Source organism: Xiphophorus maculatus, chromosome 2, assembly GCF_002775205.1.
Source record: "Xiphophorus maculatus strain JP 163 A chromosome 2, X_maculatus-5.0-male, whole genome shotgun sequence".
Classification (NCBI taxonomy): domain Eukaryota; kingdom Metazoa; phylum Chordata; class Actinopteri; order Cyprinodontiformes; family Poeciliidae; genus Xiphophorus; species Xiphophorus maculatus.
Genome location: NC_036444.1, coordinates 14460252 through 14480878, shown reverse-complemented (window position 1 = coordinate 14480878; position 20627 = coordinate 14460252). Strand labels below are relative to the sequence as shown.

The window sequence follows — 20627 nt, the reverse complement described above, 5'->3', positions numbered from 1 at the left end:
GGGTAAAGAACACCGCAGAGCTGAGGCTGCTGTTAAGGCTGCTTAAAGAAATCCATATTCCTTCCCAAGTCAAGGATCCCTGAATGAGGCTTCACTCTACTTATCAAGGTCAGTCAACTAAAATATGGGTTTCAGTAATTTTTTTTAAGGACCAATATAAATAATATTTTAGACTTAACACTCAGTTTAACACCTTGCATACCACATAGATTATATTCACCCTGCCTAACCTAGTGGGTACAGGTATTTAACTTGGCTGTTTTTTAGTTCTGCTGTGTAAGCTCAGTGCTTTTCCATTTATAGGATACCTGAGTTCAACACCTTCAGTCACAGTGAGCTTGATAGCCTACTGTGACTGGCTATGAAGCTAAAGGACAGATTTGTCTTCTGTCGGCACCTGAAGAAAAGTCAGGCAAGCCCTTTTTTTAATTTACAGGGTTTAACATAAAGTTGTGCAAATAATTTTTTTTTTAACTAATTAAAAAGGTAATATCCTATCATGGAAAATTTAGGCTTCTTAAAGAGTTTTAGAGCAAAAAAAAAAAAGAAGCCTAGACAACATGACTATGATCCCAGCAGAAACTTTGCATTAACTATTAAAGAACTATTTTGATCTGTTATGGAGCAGATGAAGAACTGTGGTTTATAACATAAGGAAAAACAATGTTTTCATACAGACTTTTACTGTGTTCAATATCCTTATGACATTCTGACACATTGTGATCTTAGTCAAGAAATCCGATTTGTTTATAAAAAAAAAAAAAGAAAAAAAAAGAACGAAACGATGAAGTATGCACGTTACATAAAGAAGTGTAGACACGGTTTTATGGTCACATTGGGGCATATGAGCTGCGACTCATCAGGAAGAAAATTACACATTTGTGGTAAGATTGGAATTTCATTTATTTTAATGAATTAAGCATCAAAAATAAAAAGCACCCAGCTCAGATATAGAGATTTTTGGAAAGAATGATTTCCCGTATAAACTAATGATATTTGTCCCAACAAAAAAAAAACGGTATCTGATCGCAGTCACAGTCAAAGCCCCAACGGTCTGAAGGGTTGTTCCTTTTTTCTTACTATATGACCCAAAAGGAGGACAAAGAAGCTCCCTGTACCACAAGAAGCAGGAGTTTTTTTTGTGTGTGTCATTTTCAAAAGCTAGATTCTTCATTTCTGGAATGAAGGGATGCATCCTTCATTTTTGCAATATGGCCCTCTGATGCAAATTGATATTAATAAATGACACCCAAAGTATTGACTGGTCCCTGATAGAGTATGCCCCCACCCCAAAAACAATCAACCTCAAGTATTCACATTAATATGCTCAGACATAAATACCAATATATCTGCTGTTTGGTATACATGAGGTATAGTCTTTCGCCTAATCTACTGCATATGGTTTGCTACAAGCGGGAGAATGATGGACACAAGCAGGAACCCTGCACACTTTTCTCATCTGCGAAGAGGGAGAGGGAATCTGTGGACTATCTACAAGCACAATGTGAGGAGCGGAGCAGAGGAGTCATTCTCTGCGAATGATGAGAACAGTGGGCACTCGTGGAAACACAGCTTAGGATTCGCAGCTCAGGCCTTACAACAAGGACCACACATTCTGTTTCCTGCAAAAAAAAAGGACTACATTAGACTGATTGGTACAAAATGATATGTTGGTGATCGATTTTCTCCCAGATCTGAAAAAAAAAAAAAAAAAGGAAAAGAAATCATAACCCAGACACGAAATAAAGCTCTGAAAATTGCACTCAGATGCGTCACCATTCCCGGCCCCCTCCAGTCATTTGGGATATTTACATTCAGTAGTTGAGTCCACGAGAAGATAGAAAAAAAACACAAAAAAAAAAAAAAAACAAAACTTACAAAGCAGAAAAGAAAGTGTTTTCATATCTGATTGCAGACTCAGCTTTGACTGATGAGAAATACTAGCAGTCTTTCCCAGATATGGAGCGACTTCAAATTCACCTCAAGTTCTGCTGCGTCTCCTCAGAGCTACAGCAGCAGCTGCTGATGCCTGCCCCCTGCAGTTCAGTCAGCCCCACTGCAGCGGACCCTGTTTCTCCGAGTTCAGCTCAACAATGCAGGGAAACCCAGACCCTGGTTCTTGATGTCGCTAGTCCGATGTGCGTTTACGGCTCTTAGCGCAGCTTGAGCTTGAAGGCAGAGATCTCCATGGGCTCCAGAGTGATGATGGAGTCGTTGGCCAAAGGCATGCTGGAATGCATCAGAGTCAGGGACATGGGCTGCAGCAGCTGCAGGTCCACATTCTTGAAAAGATTTGACACACTAAGCTGCAGAGAGAACAAAAGCAGAACAATCAGGTTAGAATTTGGACAGAAACTCTGTGTGGAAGAGGCAACATCCCCTTGTTGGTTAAATTAGCTCATGGTGGATAGTTGGTTACAGTATCAGCAGAAATATCTGGATCCAAACCCTCCATCTCTCTGTTCATGTGTCTGAAGCAGAAACTAAATTGTTTGAAGTGATAAACCCCAAAGTGATGTGTCAGAGTAGCAGCAGGTTTACAAGCACTTCAGTAAAAGCTTTCGCACATTTAGGTCATAAAAATAGAAATATGTGGGTTGACAAATGCATCTGAACAGCCATTAAAAAACTGGGAGGTCCGCTAGAGCGCCAACATTGTTTGGGGGGAAACAAAATAAATATTGATAAAAATGTCCCTTTTAAAAAGGATGGAGAAACATGTAATAAATGTATATAGACCAGCAAATTGACTATAATCTGAAATCCAGTCCCCTTCTAAAATGAGAGAAATTATTCATAAATGGAATAATCTCATAGATGCCGCTCTGAACCAATGTCATGTGGTTATTTTGATTTATCTGACTCTTACTTTTTTTTAGGCTGGAATAATTTAACACAAAATGACTGATAAATTCTTAAAAAAAAAACAAGATCTACAAGCACAAGTTTGAATATGTTGTAAATTTTCTTAAATTAAAGCAGTATATATTTATCGTCTCAAATAGATACACACACCCCTACTTCTACTTGATTAAAAGTCCCATCAGCAAGTTGTAGAGAAACAACTCCATTTTGCAGCAAGCAGCTTTTAGTGAAACTCTAGTTTATATGTTAAATGAAAACTCATCCTAAAAGCTAGACCTTAAACAGCTTGAATGAATAGACTTTTGAATTGTTTCCTTGGTGTGGGACAAAAACTACCGGATGAGTCAATTCGAACACTTCAGTTGAGGTTTAACAAGTTTGTATTAAAACAGTTACCCGTCCCTGCGTCGTGCTGCAGTTGTAGCCGAGGTTTTGACCCTCAAATCCACAGTCAGTAGCCAGGCGGTGTAAGAGCAAGGCGGTGTAGGGAGATGGAGACTCGGGATCCTTCTGCAAACATAAACACAGAAACTTTTAAAATAACAAAAAAAACCTGCACGGAACATTTAAAGCCAAAAGACTCGGCCACCCCTTCCACCTGACCTGTGTCTGGATGCTGCGCAGGTTGAGCAGGTGGACATCGCAGGGAATGACAGACTTGAGCGGGGCGAACGTCTGAAGAGGAGGGATGCCGCGTCTTTTCGGTAGAACAGGCAACGCCAGGACCTCGTGGTTGAGCAGGGAGCTGGTGGCGTGGCTGACCATAGACGGGAAGCTCGTTGTCGCGCTGTCCATCATCTAGAGGACGCGGGAAGGTTTAAATGACAGTGTGATCATTACGACACTGATGACTCGCCTCTAGAGATTCGTCTGTGCCATTACATGAGGAACAAGATGTAATCAATGTCAGAGGAGGAACGGTTCTAATTCTAGTCCTGACACACGCAGCACAAATCACACCTTCGTGATGTCAAATTTGGAATTTAAGAGTATTGAGGTGTTTCAGGATGTGATGTACTGCAACATCAGCAGCAGGATGATGGAACTACAACCAAAGTCCTCTGTCCTCTGCTCATTTGAATACATTTACATCACAAATCACCTCATTACTTTCTCTCACCGCTCTGTCATAATGAAGTTTAACTACAGCTACGAGGTGGAAGGAGGCAACGAGATTCAGCTGGAGCTACGACTACGGCTATGATCCACGTTTAAAAGCATCCTCGCTGTTGCCTTGGCAACGTTACCTCGCGAACGCCGCCGCCGCCGCTCGGGATTTGAGAGAAGAAATAGCGCAACAAAGATGAGAGTTTGGCAAGGAAGCCATCATGCTGAGGGTAATGGAGTGGAAAAAAAGCAGAGAGGGAAAACAAAATTAGCAAGTGAAGAGGATGGCAAAAAAAAGACAGATGGAGAGGTAATGAGTAGTGGGGGTGGAACTAAAAGAATGGAGAAAGGTTTGTACGGTAAAAGAATGCAGAGTAAATCTGCGGTGGATTAAAACACTTTGAAGAAAGTCATTCAACCCTGATACGGATGTGATTAACTGGAATTTTAACAGATTTTTTGTAGCAAAATAATTGTGATACTGACCTTGTTATCAATTGATCTTCTCTCCAGTAGCAAGCGGAAACGATTCGCTGTCTTCTTGTTGTCTTTGAGACCCTGACCCAGCCCTCGATTATCATCCTGCATCAGCCGCCGGTCCATAATCACTTCCAGCTGACCTAAGGAGAGGGCAAACGAGGGCAACAGCTTTACAGCCAAGTCCCTATAATGAACTAAGAGGCATCAGTCGATAAGTGCAAACTATTTGAATGGTCCATCATTTACAAACCGCTCAGTTTACAATATCAGAGTACGAGTTGCTTTTCTCTTTGAGTAACTCTTAGGAGGGAGATAAGAAGGAAAGCTGAGAGATCTAAACAGACAAATACTGCATGCTTTTGAGACTTCCATTTCATCTTGAAATGAGAAACATTAAATGGCTATAAATGTGACACAAACCGCTGTCCAGACTGGAGATGCCCAAAGCCTGAGCCGTGTGCAGCGTGAGGCGGTGATGACTGTCCTGGATGTACGCCTGGCTTGACATTGGGTAAAAGTTGCCTTGCAAAGGAAGCTTTTGGTAGAATCGACGGGGCTGGATCTATAAAAAAAAAATAAATAAAATCAGAGCATGTTGTGCTCCTAAGCTTTGTCAAGTAAGTCGCTCTGTTTTATCTTTCTGTTTCTAACCGCAGAATGCAACTGACCTGGTAACCGTTGAGGTCTGTGTAGAAGACGTCTCCATTTTGGATGTTGGTGACCAGCCGCATCGACAGCTCCTTATTGGTCTGATCCCGGATGTCCACTAATATAGTGATGTCTACAGATAAACCATCCACCCCTGCAAACAGCATCACAATGCAGAACTAAACTAGTACCAGAAGTAAAACACACACATGGGATCTGGATTTCCTCTTACACCAGTCAATAAAAAAATAATAATAAATTTTAAAAAATAATTAAAAAAATATCAATTGAAAAGTAAATGTCAGCAATTTAATTTAAAAAAGTCAATCTCAGATTAATTACAAAAATAAAAAAAAAAAAAAATCACACTTCAAATAATATAAGATGTCACATTAACAAGCTGTTCAGAGGCTTCTGAGCAAGTTGTAAAGTTGAGAGAAAGGAAAACGTGTCACAGCACACAAGCTACAATCTTAATTTTTAAGCAAAGTTTTGGGGGCATGACCTGCACTGCTAAGCATTTTAATGGGTTTTCTGTTGTAATCTAATTTAAGTTTTTTTTATTAGTTAAGCATCATCACACAAGCTTTACTTTTGAACTGAATTTTAAAAATGTCTTTTAAAATTCTAGCTTGCTGATACGTACCCATATAAAAACTTCTTAAATTATTTAAAAAAAATACTGCCAACAGTTAGCTGGCAGAAGACAATAAAACTGGTATTTCACTCTACATTCTGGCTCACGTTGCACCAGATGGTGTAAAATGAGCCAAAAAAAATTGAATAGAATAATCTGAGCTGTGTCTATTAAGTCGATCTCTGCGTTTATTACCTGGCACGTTGTGTATGCGAACAGTCTGCTGAAAGTGCTGGTATTGTGTCACCACTTCAGAGAAAAGAGGCCCTTCGACAACACGCACCGCAGGAGGTTCTTTCTGGTTGTAGGGCTGGAAACAAAGAGCAGTCAGACAAGATGTGCTAAAAATGAGACACGACAGGCAATCAAATAGTGCAGGGCTGTGCCTGTATGGTTTGTTTCTTAAATCCAGTCTGCCCCCATTCCTGCCCTGAGCTACCCAGCAGGATAAAATGAGATGATATCCATGGGAGACTCCATCAAAGTCTTTCGAGAGGCAAGTCAACACGTGAGATACAACCACAAGGATACCTTTGGTTTTCCATCCGGCAGGAAGAGGTAAGCGCCACTTTTGTCTTTCGAAGGACGAGTGCCGTAGATCATGAACTGCATTTGAATCTTAACTTCTTGTGGATCATCCTTACGCTTGATACTCTGCAGATGAAAAATGACAAACTGAGGCAAAGCAAAAATGAAGAAAGCAGAAGAAAGATTGATTCTTTCATACATGCAAGTCTCAAGTATGTATATACTACATCTTTGAAAATAAAAAAAACGAAACAAAAAAATACATTTTGTCAACCTTGTCTATAAGCTGTGGGTGTCTATGTTGTGAACTCCTTGACTTATTGCCTTTGAGGTTGTTTAAAAATGTTTTATTATAAATTATTTCACTTCCCCTTGTGTGTGACTGTTAAAGTGGGCACACCTAGATCCTAAACAAATATTTTATTTGCCAGATGATGTTTTTACCACGCAACTGAGGATTGAAGCTAACTAACTAAAAATGAGTAAACAGACTTTTAAACTGTTATATGTCATTGAAATGCTTGCAAAAAAGAATAAAAATTCAGCAAATCTTGTCACTTCACCTAGTTCATGCAGCAGTATTGCCTTTGAATCACTTTAGTAAAAAGCTGGATATTAAGCGCATCACGCTATTCAAAGTGTGTATACATAAATAAAAATGCATTTTAAAAAAGCACCTGCTCATAGTCCAGAAATTATGGTAGTAAATCTTTAACAGATTTAAAATCAACAGAAGCAGGAAAAACACAAACCTCCAGCAGGCCGGTGGTTCCAGAGAAACCAAGAGTCAGAGTCTGCGTGCTGATGTGAAAGGTCTGAGCGTCAGCCGGCTGAGAGCGGACAGGAAGAGGGTCCAGAGCCCGAGCAGAGACGCTGCGCCCTGACAGCCTGAGCAGAGTGTCTGAGCGAATCGTCATGGGTGAATCGGCCGAGTCATAAAGATGAAAAACAGCCAGACCGAGGGGAGGTAGGCGGACCATGAATGTTGCCTGGACAGATTGAAGACAAGTTAACAGTTTTAATATCCAGCCATATTGGAGAAAGACAAACATTCCTGGCTTCATTTGACTTTATTAATGTGGATGTCAAGTATAAACCATGAGGCGCTAACTACGGGGATTTTCACACCTGAAGTTCATTTAATAAAAAAAATAACAAATTCAACCTGGCGACCAAAGCAATCGTACTAGAGTCAGTTTATTATCTGCATGAAATATTTAAGTTGGCTTCTGATTTAGCAGCTTGGTAGATAGGAAGCTTTGTGCTGCTTTGGTTTTTCAACTGATTCATGGTTAAATTTCTCTAAAGCACAGTTTATGATCTGAAACCTTTATTCTGGTTGTAAAATAAAAAATTGAAAATAGATTCAGTGCATTATGACATGCACATAAATCAATCTAGAAAGTGCTCAGTTTGGGCTTTAAAAAAAAAAGCTTCTGCTTTAGTGTAAACTACTACTAAAAAAATAAAAAATACTGCAAACTAAACTGAAGCAGAATTGAGAACCTTAAATGCAATGAAAACATTTTTTCTTTCATTTCTTTTCAGTCCTACCTTTACAAACATCTAGTTTGTTAAACTTTACTAGAACTTCTACTGGAACCGTTTGTTGGTCAGATTAAAAGAACCTGGAGCTAAACCAGGCAGGCTCAGCCAATCAAAAAAATCCTGTTTAACACACTGGAGGTTAATTTTTGAACAGTCCATTTCATTTAAAAAGATACACACGGGCGTGCCGTGGTGGAGGAGGGGTTACCGCGACCCACATTCAGAGGCAACGTGGCCTCGACACGGCCCTCCTGTCAGCCTACTTTGAAAAAGGGACACTAGAACCCACAAAAAGACCCCTTGCAGGGCGATAAAAAACAAATAGAAAAAAAAAAAAAGATACACAAACTGACAATCAGCATCATAATAACACGAGATGACAGTCTCTTATCTTCCTCCAGTTTATTTAACCAGACACTGTCAGAGTTTAAGTAGGTTGATATGTTGCTTTTTGCTACACTCACAACTCAAAGTCAATCTATTTAATATTCCCAGGTTATGTTAATAAATCTTGTTCTGAAAGTCGTTTCACTCCTGTTTTCCAGGAACGACGGTAAGACGTCAGCTGAGCGTGGCTCGTTCAAAATATCAACTAACTAAAATGGAGATCACAAGGTATCAGTTTGCAGGGATACATGACATGTCTTGTTTAATTAAACTGTCTCCATGCTCCAAGATCCTTCACAAAAACCTGAAAACTGGGAGAAGATCAAACAGACAAGGTCAAAGAGCCATCTGTCCTCAAAAGTTATGGTCAGCACAAGAAAATGTGAAAATTATAACTTCATGTTCAATATTTTATTGTAAATATCGATTCACTCCCATAAACTTTCACTCTTTAAAGTTTTTTCCCTCACTTTTCAGACTAGTCAATCAATTATTCATCTTACCTCAAATACCTCGGCACTCATTTGAGTAGCAGAGCTCCACTGAGCGCTCAGCTGTACAGGGAGAGTCTGTCCGTCTTCAGTAAGCACCCGCACCCTGACCGTGTTCACCAACACGGTGACAGCGCAGAGACGCTCCTGTTCAATGGGGTTGAACAGAACCAGGTATCTGGTAGAGAGAAATAAAAACATGATCAAATGTGAAGGATGGAAGTAACAAAAACAAAAAAAACAGATGTGAGGGATGAACGTTTTACCTTGGTCCAGCTGGGTCCAGCTCAATTAAAGTGCGCTGAGGCAGAGAGTCCTGAGTCGCACGTCTGTCATCCTAAAGAAGTGAAATAAGGCATTCAGAATACTAAGTGTATGCAGGATTCTGATATGATATGTCAGTCCCTGTTTCCTCTCACTGTCTCCAGGAAGGGCTCGGTCTGGTAAAAACGATAAAACTCTTTGTTCTTCATCACCAAGAAATGAGCAGCATTGATAATAACTCTCTTCAGGCCGATGAGTGCACGTAGTAATCTATGGAGAGGGGAGGAAGATGGGGAACATAACTAAATAAAATGCATGTTTTCATACTAATCAGGAGAAAAAAATATATATATACACATATCTTCCTCTCCCCCTTATGATCTTACTTGGTACCGTAGTCAATGACAACATTCTCCTTAGCGGTGCCAGTGATCGCATCGTGATGCTGGAAGAGGCCGACTGACCGCCTTGCATCTACCAGCAGGGCGTAGTCAGTCACTGGATAGCGACCCTCCATCCCAGCATGCCGAGCGTTTGCTACTGCCAGGCTGTAGAGAATCTCTGCCCCTCTAAAAAAAGCAACAGAGTAGTTGCAACAGAAAAAGATTAATCTTTGTTGAGCTTCAGTCATGTTGACATAAGTGGGTCATGCTAACACCACTTACAGTTTAGTGGAATATTTTTAGCAACCGTTTGATGAAAGAAATGGTCTAAACTAAAAGTAGTAAAATAAAGATCAGTTACAAAGTTCATAAACTTTTTTTCATAGCAATACCACACACATTTCCAGTTTTTTCAGTCTTTTTTTTTTTTTAAGTCCAAATGCAAAAATTTTATGAAGTAAGATTTTTCCACAGTGGTCAAAGAGACTGCAGAGAGAGGGTAATGGATGGACGAACAAAGGGATGAAAAGATGAAATGGATGGATGATGGACAGATTGCCAGATGGATGGACATAAAAAAGGGATGAATGGAAGGAATGTGGATGGATGAACAGATGGTGGACAAAAGAGATAAGAGACAAATGAATATTAAACAGAAGTTCAGAAGGCAAGATGAGCAGACAGGGATATGGAAGGATGGATGACTGGTTAAACGGATGGACAGCTACAACCTTTATTTAGACTATGGGATAAGGGACAAAGTCTGGGGGAAAATGTATATTCAACATCCATCTGGAAAATACCAAATATAACACTGCATCACTTTTTCCCAACCTCATAAAAACCTTGTAATTATTGTTAATTAACGTAACTTAGTAAACAGAAAATCTCCCTCACCTCAGATGTGACTCAATCACACGGTCCAAGCTTTTGTAAAAGGGTCTGGAGGTGTAATAGCCTGTCCAGTAGTGGTCCTCACGGTCTGCGTAGGCAAAGAAATCCCCACTGAGGACAGGAAAGTCACCAGGTCTGGATCCCTGAGGCACTCCGTAGGCTTTGTACACAGCATTGAAGTAGTCTGTGAGGGTCCCAAACTGAGCCTGGAAGAGGGAGACAACATGACAAGAATAAAATCCTACTCTAAGAAAGCTACACAAAAGAAGTCTTTCATTATTATAATGTGTGGGGGTTTTATCTGGAGCATCAAGTCTTGACAGCTTCTTTGTTCAGGCTGCGAGTTAATGTACAGCTGTATAATTTAGTCATTCACTGAAATACACTTCATGCATAAAGGTGAAAAAAAAAAAGCCCACCTTCGGTGAGGTAATTTGAGACACCTGATAAAGCCTTCCCTCACCTGAACGTGCAGCTCAGGGTGCGAGTTCATGTAATCAAACAGCTTCTGGTAATTGATGTACTGCTGATCCCACTCCAGAGCCTTATCGTAGCGAAAGTCATCTCCTAATGGAACCAGAAGCACCTTGCTGCGGTAGAGTTTAGACTTTTTACGGTACTGATCCAGAAGCAACTCTGCTCTGTGAACGAGAAAAGAGGCGCATGATGAGAGAGGAAAATGAAAACGGAGTTTTCATGTCCTGAACAAGCGCATCCTCTGAAAGCTGGATAATATGGCTCCAGAGCGATAAGAGCTCAGTTTCCACCTCCTGCAGTTTATTCCTTCTCCTTGGCTGTTGTCACTGGCACGAGTTCAAGTAGAGTTTATTAAGGGGCCATTACAGAAAACATTACACTGACAAATCTGCTGTGGGTCTTGCTGGAGGTGAATACCAAAACCATGCAGAAAGTACAAAATGTATTCAAATAAAGAGGAGACACCCCAACCAATCCTGGATTGCAGTAAACAACTTTATCATCCAATGCTTATTTACAGCTCTCTAAAAAGCCTCAGTGGCAGTCACTGCACGGTCCTACACACCCCTCAGCAATTTATGACAGTGTTTACAAGATAAACAAAGCAAATCCTCACCTTTCTGCAACATTGGCCTCCACCACGGATTTGGGCGGCACTTTCCAAGGACAGTTGATCCGACCTCCCGGTAATCTCTTGAAGTCAAACTGGCAGCAGATCTTTGGATCAGGACCGCAGGTGTGAGGCACATCATAGCTGTAGAAGGGCATCATGTGGCAAAAGATGTCTGTGCTGGAGCCAGTGTCTGACAGAGCAACAAAGAAACAGAAGGCAAACCACAAGTTTAAAATGTAGCACTTTATTTTACTCAGATTTTATGTGATGCAATAACAAATTCATGCAAAACTCAAGTGGAAGAAAAATTGTGAAAAGTTTAAAAAAAAAAAAAAAAAGTTTTAGGAAGTGATCCACAGGTAAGATAGAAAAAACCGACAGGACGACTACTGCAATTGTTAAAAAAATATGCATCTTTTTCCTTCCACGACATTGTGTTTATGTACCACATATAATCTCTCCTCAATACATTCAAGTTTGAAGCTGTAATGTGAGAAAATGTGGGAAACTTCAATGGGTATGAACACTTTAGCAAAACACATTACTTTCACTATTAACAACATTCCAAAAAAAACATGGTTGACACAGAAAGCAAGTTTTCCCTCCAGCATTGCTGCATACAAATTTAGGAGCTTAGTGTTTGTAAGTGTTGTCTGGGGATGAACATTAAATGGCTAAATGAACCCCCATGAGTACTGGCAACAACACATTTACATTATCTTCTACTGATGATATTTCCAGTAGGAACAAATAAATTAGGGGAAAAAACAGCTCTGTTTAGGTCTTTACAGCATACACTTTAAAAAAAGCCACTATTTAATATACTACAACAAGTGTTTTGGCTCATTCTTAAATGAGTTTGAAGAGGAGCACTAAAAATCTTAAGATGTCGTTGGCACTGGTCCACTCACCCCAGGCCTGTCGCCACATAAACTCCAGACTTCTGGTTGAAGAAAAGTGTTTTTTAATGGAGTAGTGGATCCTTTGGATCAGCATGCTGGTCACGTTGGCCTTCTTCAGCAGATAGGGCATGGTGGCACTGTGACCGAAGGGGTCCACAGCCCACCCGCTTTGAGGAGTAATACCTATAGCAGCAAGCAAATATTTTAGTTCCATGCCTTGGATAAGTAAGGAAATGCTTTTTTTTTTTTTTTAAAGAAATCACACTCCACAGCTAGATGCTCTGAAAGTGGTGGAAATGATTTCATCACCCGCTGAGCAAGACGCTACATCGGCTGAAATGTGGGATGTCGGGGCCTAAATTTCACTATCAAGCACAGCGAGGGGTGATATATTTTACAGTTATGTGAAGGCAGAACTACTAAAACTTCTCAGAGTGGAGCGTCTTAAAGACTTCAGCATTAATCTTGGAAAATCTAAATGAAAGTGCTAAAATGTGTTACCCAGATTTCTCTCCAACCACTGATGCCCTTCAATGAGCTGATCTATCATAGCAAAGTAGTGAGCGTTGGCTTCATCTGTCATCACCCAGCCTCCTGTCACAATCTCTAGCTGCCCTCCAAGGATCAGTCTGTTAAAAAGAAAGGATTAGGAGAGCGAGGTGAGAATAATCCAGCCCTAATGTGAGAGAGTCCCACTAACCATATAACAAGCTATAAATAGAGCTGACATAATCTGCCAGCAGATACCACCCTCTGTGTAGGGAACTGTGCTGAGGGCTTTGAGTGTCTGCATCGACTAATTCTGAAGATAATTGGCAAAACTCGCAAAGCTGTGACTCACTTGCGCATGGCCTCCTGTTTGTAGACGTCTGCAGTCTCCCACCACTTGGCAAAGAATGAAATCTCTGACCAGATGAACTTCCTCCGAGAATCCTCGGCCAGCTTCACGACCATGTTGTTTAAAATATGCTGCGTCTGGTCTGTGAAGTACTTGTCAAAAGTCTTGACCCAACCTAGCAACACATTAGGACAAAGAGACACGCAGATGGCTCATCACAGACTGATCCATCTCTCTGAAACAACCCTTCTGCCATGATTATCAAGCCAATTGAAACAAAAACAAAGGACAGGTGAACAAACAACTCAGACGTAAAAGTGCTGCAGAGCACCAAAAATAAAACTCATATTTTATTCAAAGACAGCTGGTCCATTCGGAAAGCCTTCTCGCTTCATAAGAAAAGCTATTTTGTTGCACTTTAAATGCCCAATTCAAGTGTTGTGTATAAAATATCAAATATTCAGGAAACATATTTGTACCACAAATTCTGTACAAATAATGCTTCATGTAGGAGTTAAGAAAACTTTACATTTTTAAATAAATATTGTTCCTACTCTTAATCCTCTGCAGCCTGTCAACACATCAATAACTGTCGAGTTAGCGAGCAGATATCATGGATGAGTAAACAAGTATAATGGAAATGTCAGTCTTAAATACAATCTCAGCCAATCATGGCTCTAACAAGCTACAGTTTTCCAATAGCAATATCATCCTAATTTCATTGTTTGGGGCAAACCGTCAGTCATGTCAGCATTATGACGAGAATAATAATGACAAATGCATCAAATTTATTCATGAATCCCTAATTCTATTGGCCTATTCAGGTAAGGTCAAAAGTAATTGATTTGACTTTCTCCCTACAAACTTGACCCGAGATTTAGTCCCTTTAAAGGTTGACCTAATGTCAACTTTGCTGTAACACTAGGTCTAGGAAAATTGCAAATATAATTCATACCTTCCCTGCAGTTAAAAGTCATTTTAATGAAATATCAGAATAGGTGCCTGACTTTTTTTCCAAGATGTGTGGAGCTTAGAGTAAATCAGAACTTCCCCTCCCCCACCTAATGCTGCACACTGCTGGTCAGCTTCCTGAAAGAAGGCTGAAGATTGGTCTGATTGAAAATATTTCCACTTACAAGTAAATCAATAGAATTCAATATGAAAACAAAATGAGGCATGACTCACAACCTTAATTAGAAATGGCAAGCAATGAGTGACATGTCTGTAAAGTAACCGACTGCAGGATAGCAACCTGAGCAGACACCCCAACTATGTCTTGCTGTTCTTGTGTTACTCTCCAAAGATCAATAGTTATATGACATAGTTTTACATCTTTCTATATCACAGCATTTTTCCCCCTTCAGCCTTACACTGTGAGAATTAGACCATTCTATGCCTTTTTGACAAGTTTTGCTTACAAAAACAGTCTCCAATAAATAGACATTCAAAAGTGCAACTCACCTGGATCATTGTGAGAATGAGGAATCACAAATACTTGCAGAGGTTCATTGTCCCACTCATCAGGTTCATAAGTGATGTCAAAGCCCTGCTTCCACACACCTCCGTCAAGGTTGTCAAACTTGAGAAGGGAGTACACATCCAGCATCTAAAGCAAAACATTTACCCATTATTGACAGTCAAAATAAACTGAGTTTATTTGAAAATATAAGGAGACACTGGCAATTATAAAAAATCCTTCATATTTAAATGGAGCTTCTTGACAACAGCAGCGGCCCCTCAGTAGTACACCCTTACACTTCAGTAAAAACTTGCCCGACATGGCAAAACAGGGAAAAACTCCCCTGTCAACAATTTGGGTGGATTTAACTAGCTCTGTAGAAAGATGGCTCTAATCTGTTGCGTTTTCTGCTGAGAAACTTCAGAGCACCTCCAGATGTGCATTGTCCATGTCCTAGCTGGCTCACTTCATAAAACGCATACCAAAGACCTACTTCAAATCAACTGTGCTTGGCTGATTGTTATGTTAGAGCTGGTAAATAGACTAAACTTCAAAAGTTATTGCAATAATAATATTTGCAATATGCTAATTGCAAAGGATTGCTGTAATCTGCATGCACAACCTGGGTATCAACATATTTATTCCATGTTGGTTTTACACTCATTGCCCTGATCTGCTGCATCTTATTTATCCATAGCACAAAAAGTAAGAAAATTTGCTTCTGATAGAGTTCCTTTTTTTATTTGACAATAAAGTCGAAATTGTACAACATTTTCAAGGAAAATACATTGAAGGGTGGAGCAAGAGAGAAATGTGAGTTGCAACCATGGAAAATTTAGAAACTCCTTTCTGCAATGAGGAGTAGAGAGACTCCTAAGGACATGATGACAATGGAAACAAATTCACTAGTCGCACAAGTGATTGCAAAATTTTGATTTTGGCGTCTTATTTAAAAGAGCGGAATATTTACCTGTACATCTGTTTGAGCATGGGTGCTAACAGCAAACTGGCAATCCTGAGGCTTTACAGCAAGGAAAGCTGGGCGACCATCAAACGGTAGCACCCAGGACCCATTGGCACTTCTGAACGGCAGGTGGCCGCTGGGAGACACAGCTCCTGTGTCTGTGAGCTCCATCACAGAGTCCTTTATGTGGCTGATTATTTGGTGGTTTTCCTCCAGGAGCTGCTCCAGCTGCTCTATCCGATTCTGGAGGACTGAGATTTGGCTCTAAAGAGAAAATAATCATAAACCAAAGAGTTGTGCACTCCTAATCTAACAGTATCCATAGGCTGACGGTAGAAATTAAGTACATGTAATTTATTATTGCAGTATGTTTAACGTTAATGAGTCTGTATAAAAAGTATTTACAACCCATTTAAGCCTTGTTTCTACAGGACAATTTAAATGAATCTGAATAATTAGACATCATTCCTAAAAGTTGCTGAAATGTTTAATTTAGGCTTGGCACACTAAACAATTTCTGTAAAACAAAAAAAATAAAGGCTCTCATTAGGTTTTCAAAGTAAATATTAAGCCAGGCTACAGCAGGAATTCTTACCCGTGGAAAGTTTCCTCCATTCTGTCGCCTTGCAGGGTCATGCTGGACTCGGTCCAACATCAAATAAAGAGAGAACACAGCCACACAGAATATGGCCCCTCCGCACACCGTCACCTGTTTCCTCAGCTTCATCCTCCTCTGGAGCAGTCCTTTGTTTCCTCAAGACTCAGATATATTTAAAAAATGACCTTGACTAGATCTAGTGTTTTCAACAGCAAAAAGGGTCCAAGAGAACTGGATTTCAGTGCAAAAAGTAATGATGGAAACTAAGCATCTACGCCAGCGTAGAAGCTGTGATGCCTGCAACCTCCACTCACCACACCGAATATCACAGTGACAGGAGGCTACTGCAGTAGAGGCTGTGGAGAAGCTTCTGAAGCAGTAATTGTTGGCAATAGGTCTGTCAGCTCTGGCCAGAACCACAGTCACTGGTGGTCTCCTTCAAAGTGGCCCTTGTGCTCAACCATCCAAACCGATGAGATTGCAGGAAAAGAAAAAACACGACACAGTAGAGGCACAAATAGTGAGACTAGTGTCCCTGTAGCATGACTGTTGTTGCTGTACACCTGCTCTCTTGGTCCAGTCCCCACTCCCACCGAAAACTTCAATCCTCCTGCACAGCCAGAGTCAACGCCCTTTTGCTTCGTCTGCCACTACAGTTTGCACACAGAGCAATAGTGCAAATGGAAAAGAAAAAAAAAAAAAAAAAAACTTGGCTAAAAGTCACAGCAGCTTTTTTCCCCTTTTTTAAACTCAAGCTTCACTCCAAAGCAGCTCCAGGAATTGAAATGATACAACCGCTATCCTTCTCTCTGTGGCATTGTGGATTAATGTTGACTCTGGCAGCACGATCAGTGTCTGTCCTTGGATAGACACTGTGCAGAGGCAACGTCACATTTGAAGGTCCTCTTCAGCTGCAGAGAGAGAACAAAAATGAAGGTATAATATAAGTGCATTTTCATAAAATTTGAATATTATTGAAAATTAAATTTCCTAAAAATGTAAAAGTCACATCCAATATATTAAAAAAAACTCGTTTTTTTTCTCTCAAGTATGTATGTTTGGTCATTTCTGTGGTTGTGGCCTTCAGCTTATAAAATCCACAGTTCACTTTATTTTACATTTTAATTTCACAACCATGAAACATCACAAACATTTAAAAATAAGGACAAACCACAAAAAGGCATTGCTAAAGAAGTTGGCGATTTACACAGTGCTGTAGCCAACCATACTGATGGCAAGTTGAGCAAAAGAAAAATATGTGTTTGAAAAAAAAAAGAAAAATGTTTTAGCAACAGGCCAATCACAGCTTCAACAGGATTGTAAAAAAGTTCCTAAGACTTTGGTCATTTACAAGCTCTCCATGGCTTGTGAACCAGACACACCAGAGGTACATAGACTAGGTTGTTTCAGATCCAGTGTGAGGTTTTCACAGTCATTAATAATTTGGGGGAAGCCATATTCATCAAGGTAAAAGAAATTAATGTTTTAAATACATATCACTCTGTGTGTCATTAATCTATACAACATTAGTGTTTAGGGTTTCTTCTGCATACCATTTCAAGATGGCAAAAAGTTGGAAAACTCCAAATTCTGAGGGAAATCTGTAAATAGATCTTCACAACATGTTGCATCACATTTCCATTCTAACAAGTATGACATTACTATAGCAGCGCACTGCTTGGACACAATGTTTAACAGGTTTTTAATTTAACAGTGCCAAGCATTAAAACTAGTGCTTGCCAGAAATATATTCGGTCACTTGGGTGAACTTTCACTGCCTTTATGTTTATAGATTTTAGTGACCAAGATTATTAAGCTCTGGAAGAATAGTGGTGACATCTTGATGATGAACAAGCAAGCAAGAAGTGAGGAAAATATGGGTTAAACAATTTCTGCCACACAATACTCAACAAAATTGCAATGTCCTGTTTTCCTAATTTCATGCCCCATTTATCAGAGAACCCATCAAAACAGAGAATGTTCTATTGCTTCTATTAGGTTTTTAATATTTTCTCCTTGTGTAAACCCATGATCATAATCTTCCAACGTCATAGGCTGGAAACATATTAGCATTACCACAGGGAACTGAGATAATAACTTGGCACAGCCATTAGTTAAGGCTGGCTGCAAAAATGGCCGTTCGTTCCACAAGAAGATGATATTTTTTTTAGACCATCTGGACCAAAAAGGATCCAAGAGGAACGGTTTTGATGCATGTGTAAACAGAGGCAACAGAGAGCTGCAGCCTGTATTCAAGCAGCAAAATAAAAATGTCGACCTAATACTAAGAGGAGTTCACTGTTATCAAAGAATAACGCCTATTGTTTAGCTAGCATCTGTTCAACTGAATGGTATTCATCCGACTACTGACCGAGAGGTGACACCTCTGTAGATGTTTTACTAGAATTAATCTTGCTCTGCTATCTCTCTGCTAACATTCTGGGACAAGCTTAGTTGCTTCAAACTTGAGCCAACTACAGTAATCGCGTTTATTTGGACAACACCCGGGCCAAATCAGTTCTCCAGAAGGCGTAGGTGAAAGGAACAGCCTCTGTCAAACTTAAAGTCACTTCTTATAAACGACAGATGTGACAGCCAAACAAGCTAGCGCTAGCTCCCTGCACATACCAGTATAGCATTTACACTGGCTAATAAATTCAATTCGTGAGTCCAACACGGGTAGTTTAAAGTTTCAAAATGGCATTTACATTTTGATAAACGTTTGCCTCCGTTTTCTCTCCAACAGACGTCTCGAAAGTAACAAACGACATCAAGTACAAATTTGCTAACATATAGACAAACAGAAGCTGATGGTATTTTTTATGGCTAACAACTCACTTTCCATGTAAACCTCCTCAACTAACACTTCCGTCTGATCGTGGTTCATTGCAGATAAAAAATAAATAAGAAGAAACCCAGGCTTACCCGTTAACGATACACAGCGGTACTCCAGCAGAGTGAAGAAGCCCAGCAGCGACGGGATTTCTGCTTTCCGCTGCAGGCAGACGGATTAATGAAGTAGCATTTTGAGCTTAGCAGTTAGCACCGCTGAGCTGCTACAAAGGCTTCTGGGAAGAAATGAGCTGCGTCGCTGATTGACCAATAGCCTCAGCTGGTTGCTGTGCTCTTCAGTCCTAATGTTGAAATTTATGATTTCAGAGTCTGCAGTACATTCAGAATAATCCAATGGAGTTTGTAAATTAATATTTAACTACAATGTACGGTTGTCAGTCGAATATGCTGACAAGCAGCACAGTACAAATGTCAAATTACTTATTATTGTAGCTTATGGAAGAGGGCCACCAAATAATAATAATAATAATAATAATAAAGTCAGAATTTTTTTTAACATCTTCTTCCTGTTACCAGTCAAGTTCTTTTTCATTCAATTTATTAGTTTAATTGTCTTGTTCAGTTCCAAACAAAGTGATTAGTTGGGTTTACTTGAAGATTAAACTTTGAAAATAGAACTTGTAATCTTTTGAGATCCACTTCAGTCATCTTTTTATTAACTCCCAAATTGCAGTTTGCAACTCCAGTATGAATAGCCACTGGTAGATGTTATAGATATGCAGCAGAAAAATATGTAACAGTGTACAAATACCAGCAAGTAAGTTCAACTAGGTATACAGACTGTTTACAGCTTTGTTTGTCCATTGCTAGATTAGTTGGCTAAAAGAGAAAATTACTCTTTCTCCAGACACCAGTGCATCACTTAAACAGCTAACCTACATTATCTGTAATAAAATATGCAGTGCTTGTTTTTGCTGTAGTTGTGTTGAACCCTGGATAATTACAGTGGAAAATAAAATAAACCAAATTATCTGTACATAAAATTATCATGCAAACATACTGTGACATAATAGTGACACTAAGAGCATTATAATCAATCTAATACCAGGCTCACCTTTACTGGTGTTATAAAGTTTACAAAGTGAAACAAAAACACGAATGTTCTTGTAATTGCTATTGTAGGTCTATCTGTAAGCTTTATGTTGAAAATCTTATCATGTGTCTGACTCCTCCTTCGAACCACTGCACAGGTAAACAACACCTGCAACCCCTAAAGAGGAAATATAATAGTCCTTATCAGGCGATTGTTGTGTTTTAATGACTGTTGGTTCATTTCTAGAAACAGGAGATAACATTACACTTCAATAATTAGTCAGAAGATTGAATGGGAAACATGAGCAAATTGTGTTTTTTTTGGTTTTAGTCCAGTCACAAGGGACTGATTATTTTTAATACGATGTGCAAAACATTCAAAGTGTAGTGATGAAGCTGTATCACAGTGTTATTATGTTTGGCCCCAGAGAACACACCAGTGATGACAGCATAATCTCTTGCAAAACAAATGTTTGATAAGAAACAAATGTTTACAAAGCTGCTTTAGATTAAGTTTTAAAAAATATATAAAAATCATCTTCTTGTATCCCTGATGGCGTCGCTAAGGAGCAGAGAGCTCCTGCAGATCTGCAATGTTCAACCTCTTACAGTTCAGCCTAGGAAACATGAACTGACTGTCTAGGCTGCCCAATTAACAA

The 20627-nt window shown here is 39.7% G+C and overlaps 1 protein-coding gene across 2 annotated transcripts; it reads right to left on the bottom strand.

Annotated features, from left to right (window-relative positions):
• Nucleotides 1–617: 617 nt before the first annotated feature.
• Nucleotides 618–19179, bottom strand: man2a2 (mannosidase alpha class 2A member 2). Of its 2 annotated transcripts, XR_002754271.1 has the most exons (24): nt 19009–19179; nt 16081–16994; nt 15492–15749; nt 14524–14668; nt 13066–13237; nt 12726–12853; nt 12234–12407; nt 11326–11512; nt 10696–10873; nt 10236–10438; nt 9342–9524; nt 9111–9225; nt 8958–9028; nt 8704–8869; nt 7018–7254; nt 6269–6391; nt 5933–6047; nt 5121–5254; nt 4873–5014; nt 4459–4592; nt 3469–3663; nt 3262–3375; nt 1981–2306; nt 618–1622 (listed from the first exon to the last, which is right to left on the bottom strand). XR_002754271.1 is itself a non-coding variant. In XM_023350390.1 (23 exons), exons 2-23 carry the CDS (start codon nt 16210–16212, stop codon nt 2154–2156), a joined length of 3459 nt encoding a protein of 1152 aa, XP_023206158.1. In that variant the 5' UTR covers nt 16213–16994; nt 19009–19179; the 3' UTR covers nt 618–2153. The 2 variants fall into 2 exon arrangements, 1 of the variants encoding a protein (XP_023206158.1); XM_023350390.1 differs by having other exon boundaries at nt 618–2306.
• Nucleotides 19180–20627: the final 1448 nt, after the last annotated feature.

Bases quoted from the DNA above. Each gene is read 5' to 3' on its own strand.
- man2a2 (XM_023350390.1), bottom strand. From the start codon at position 16,212: ATGAAGCTGAGGAAACAGGTGACGGTGTGCGGAGGGGCCATATTCTGT. The intron at 12,408-12,725 runs GTAACACATTTT...TTGCTGCTATAG, and splicing joins GTGGTTGGAGAGAAATCTGG to GTATTACTCCTCAAAGCGGG. The intron at 3,376-3,468 runs GTCAGGTGGAAG...TTATGTTTGCAG, and splicing joins TGCGCAGCATCCAGACACAG to AAGGATCCCGAGTCTCCATC.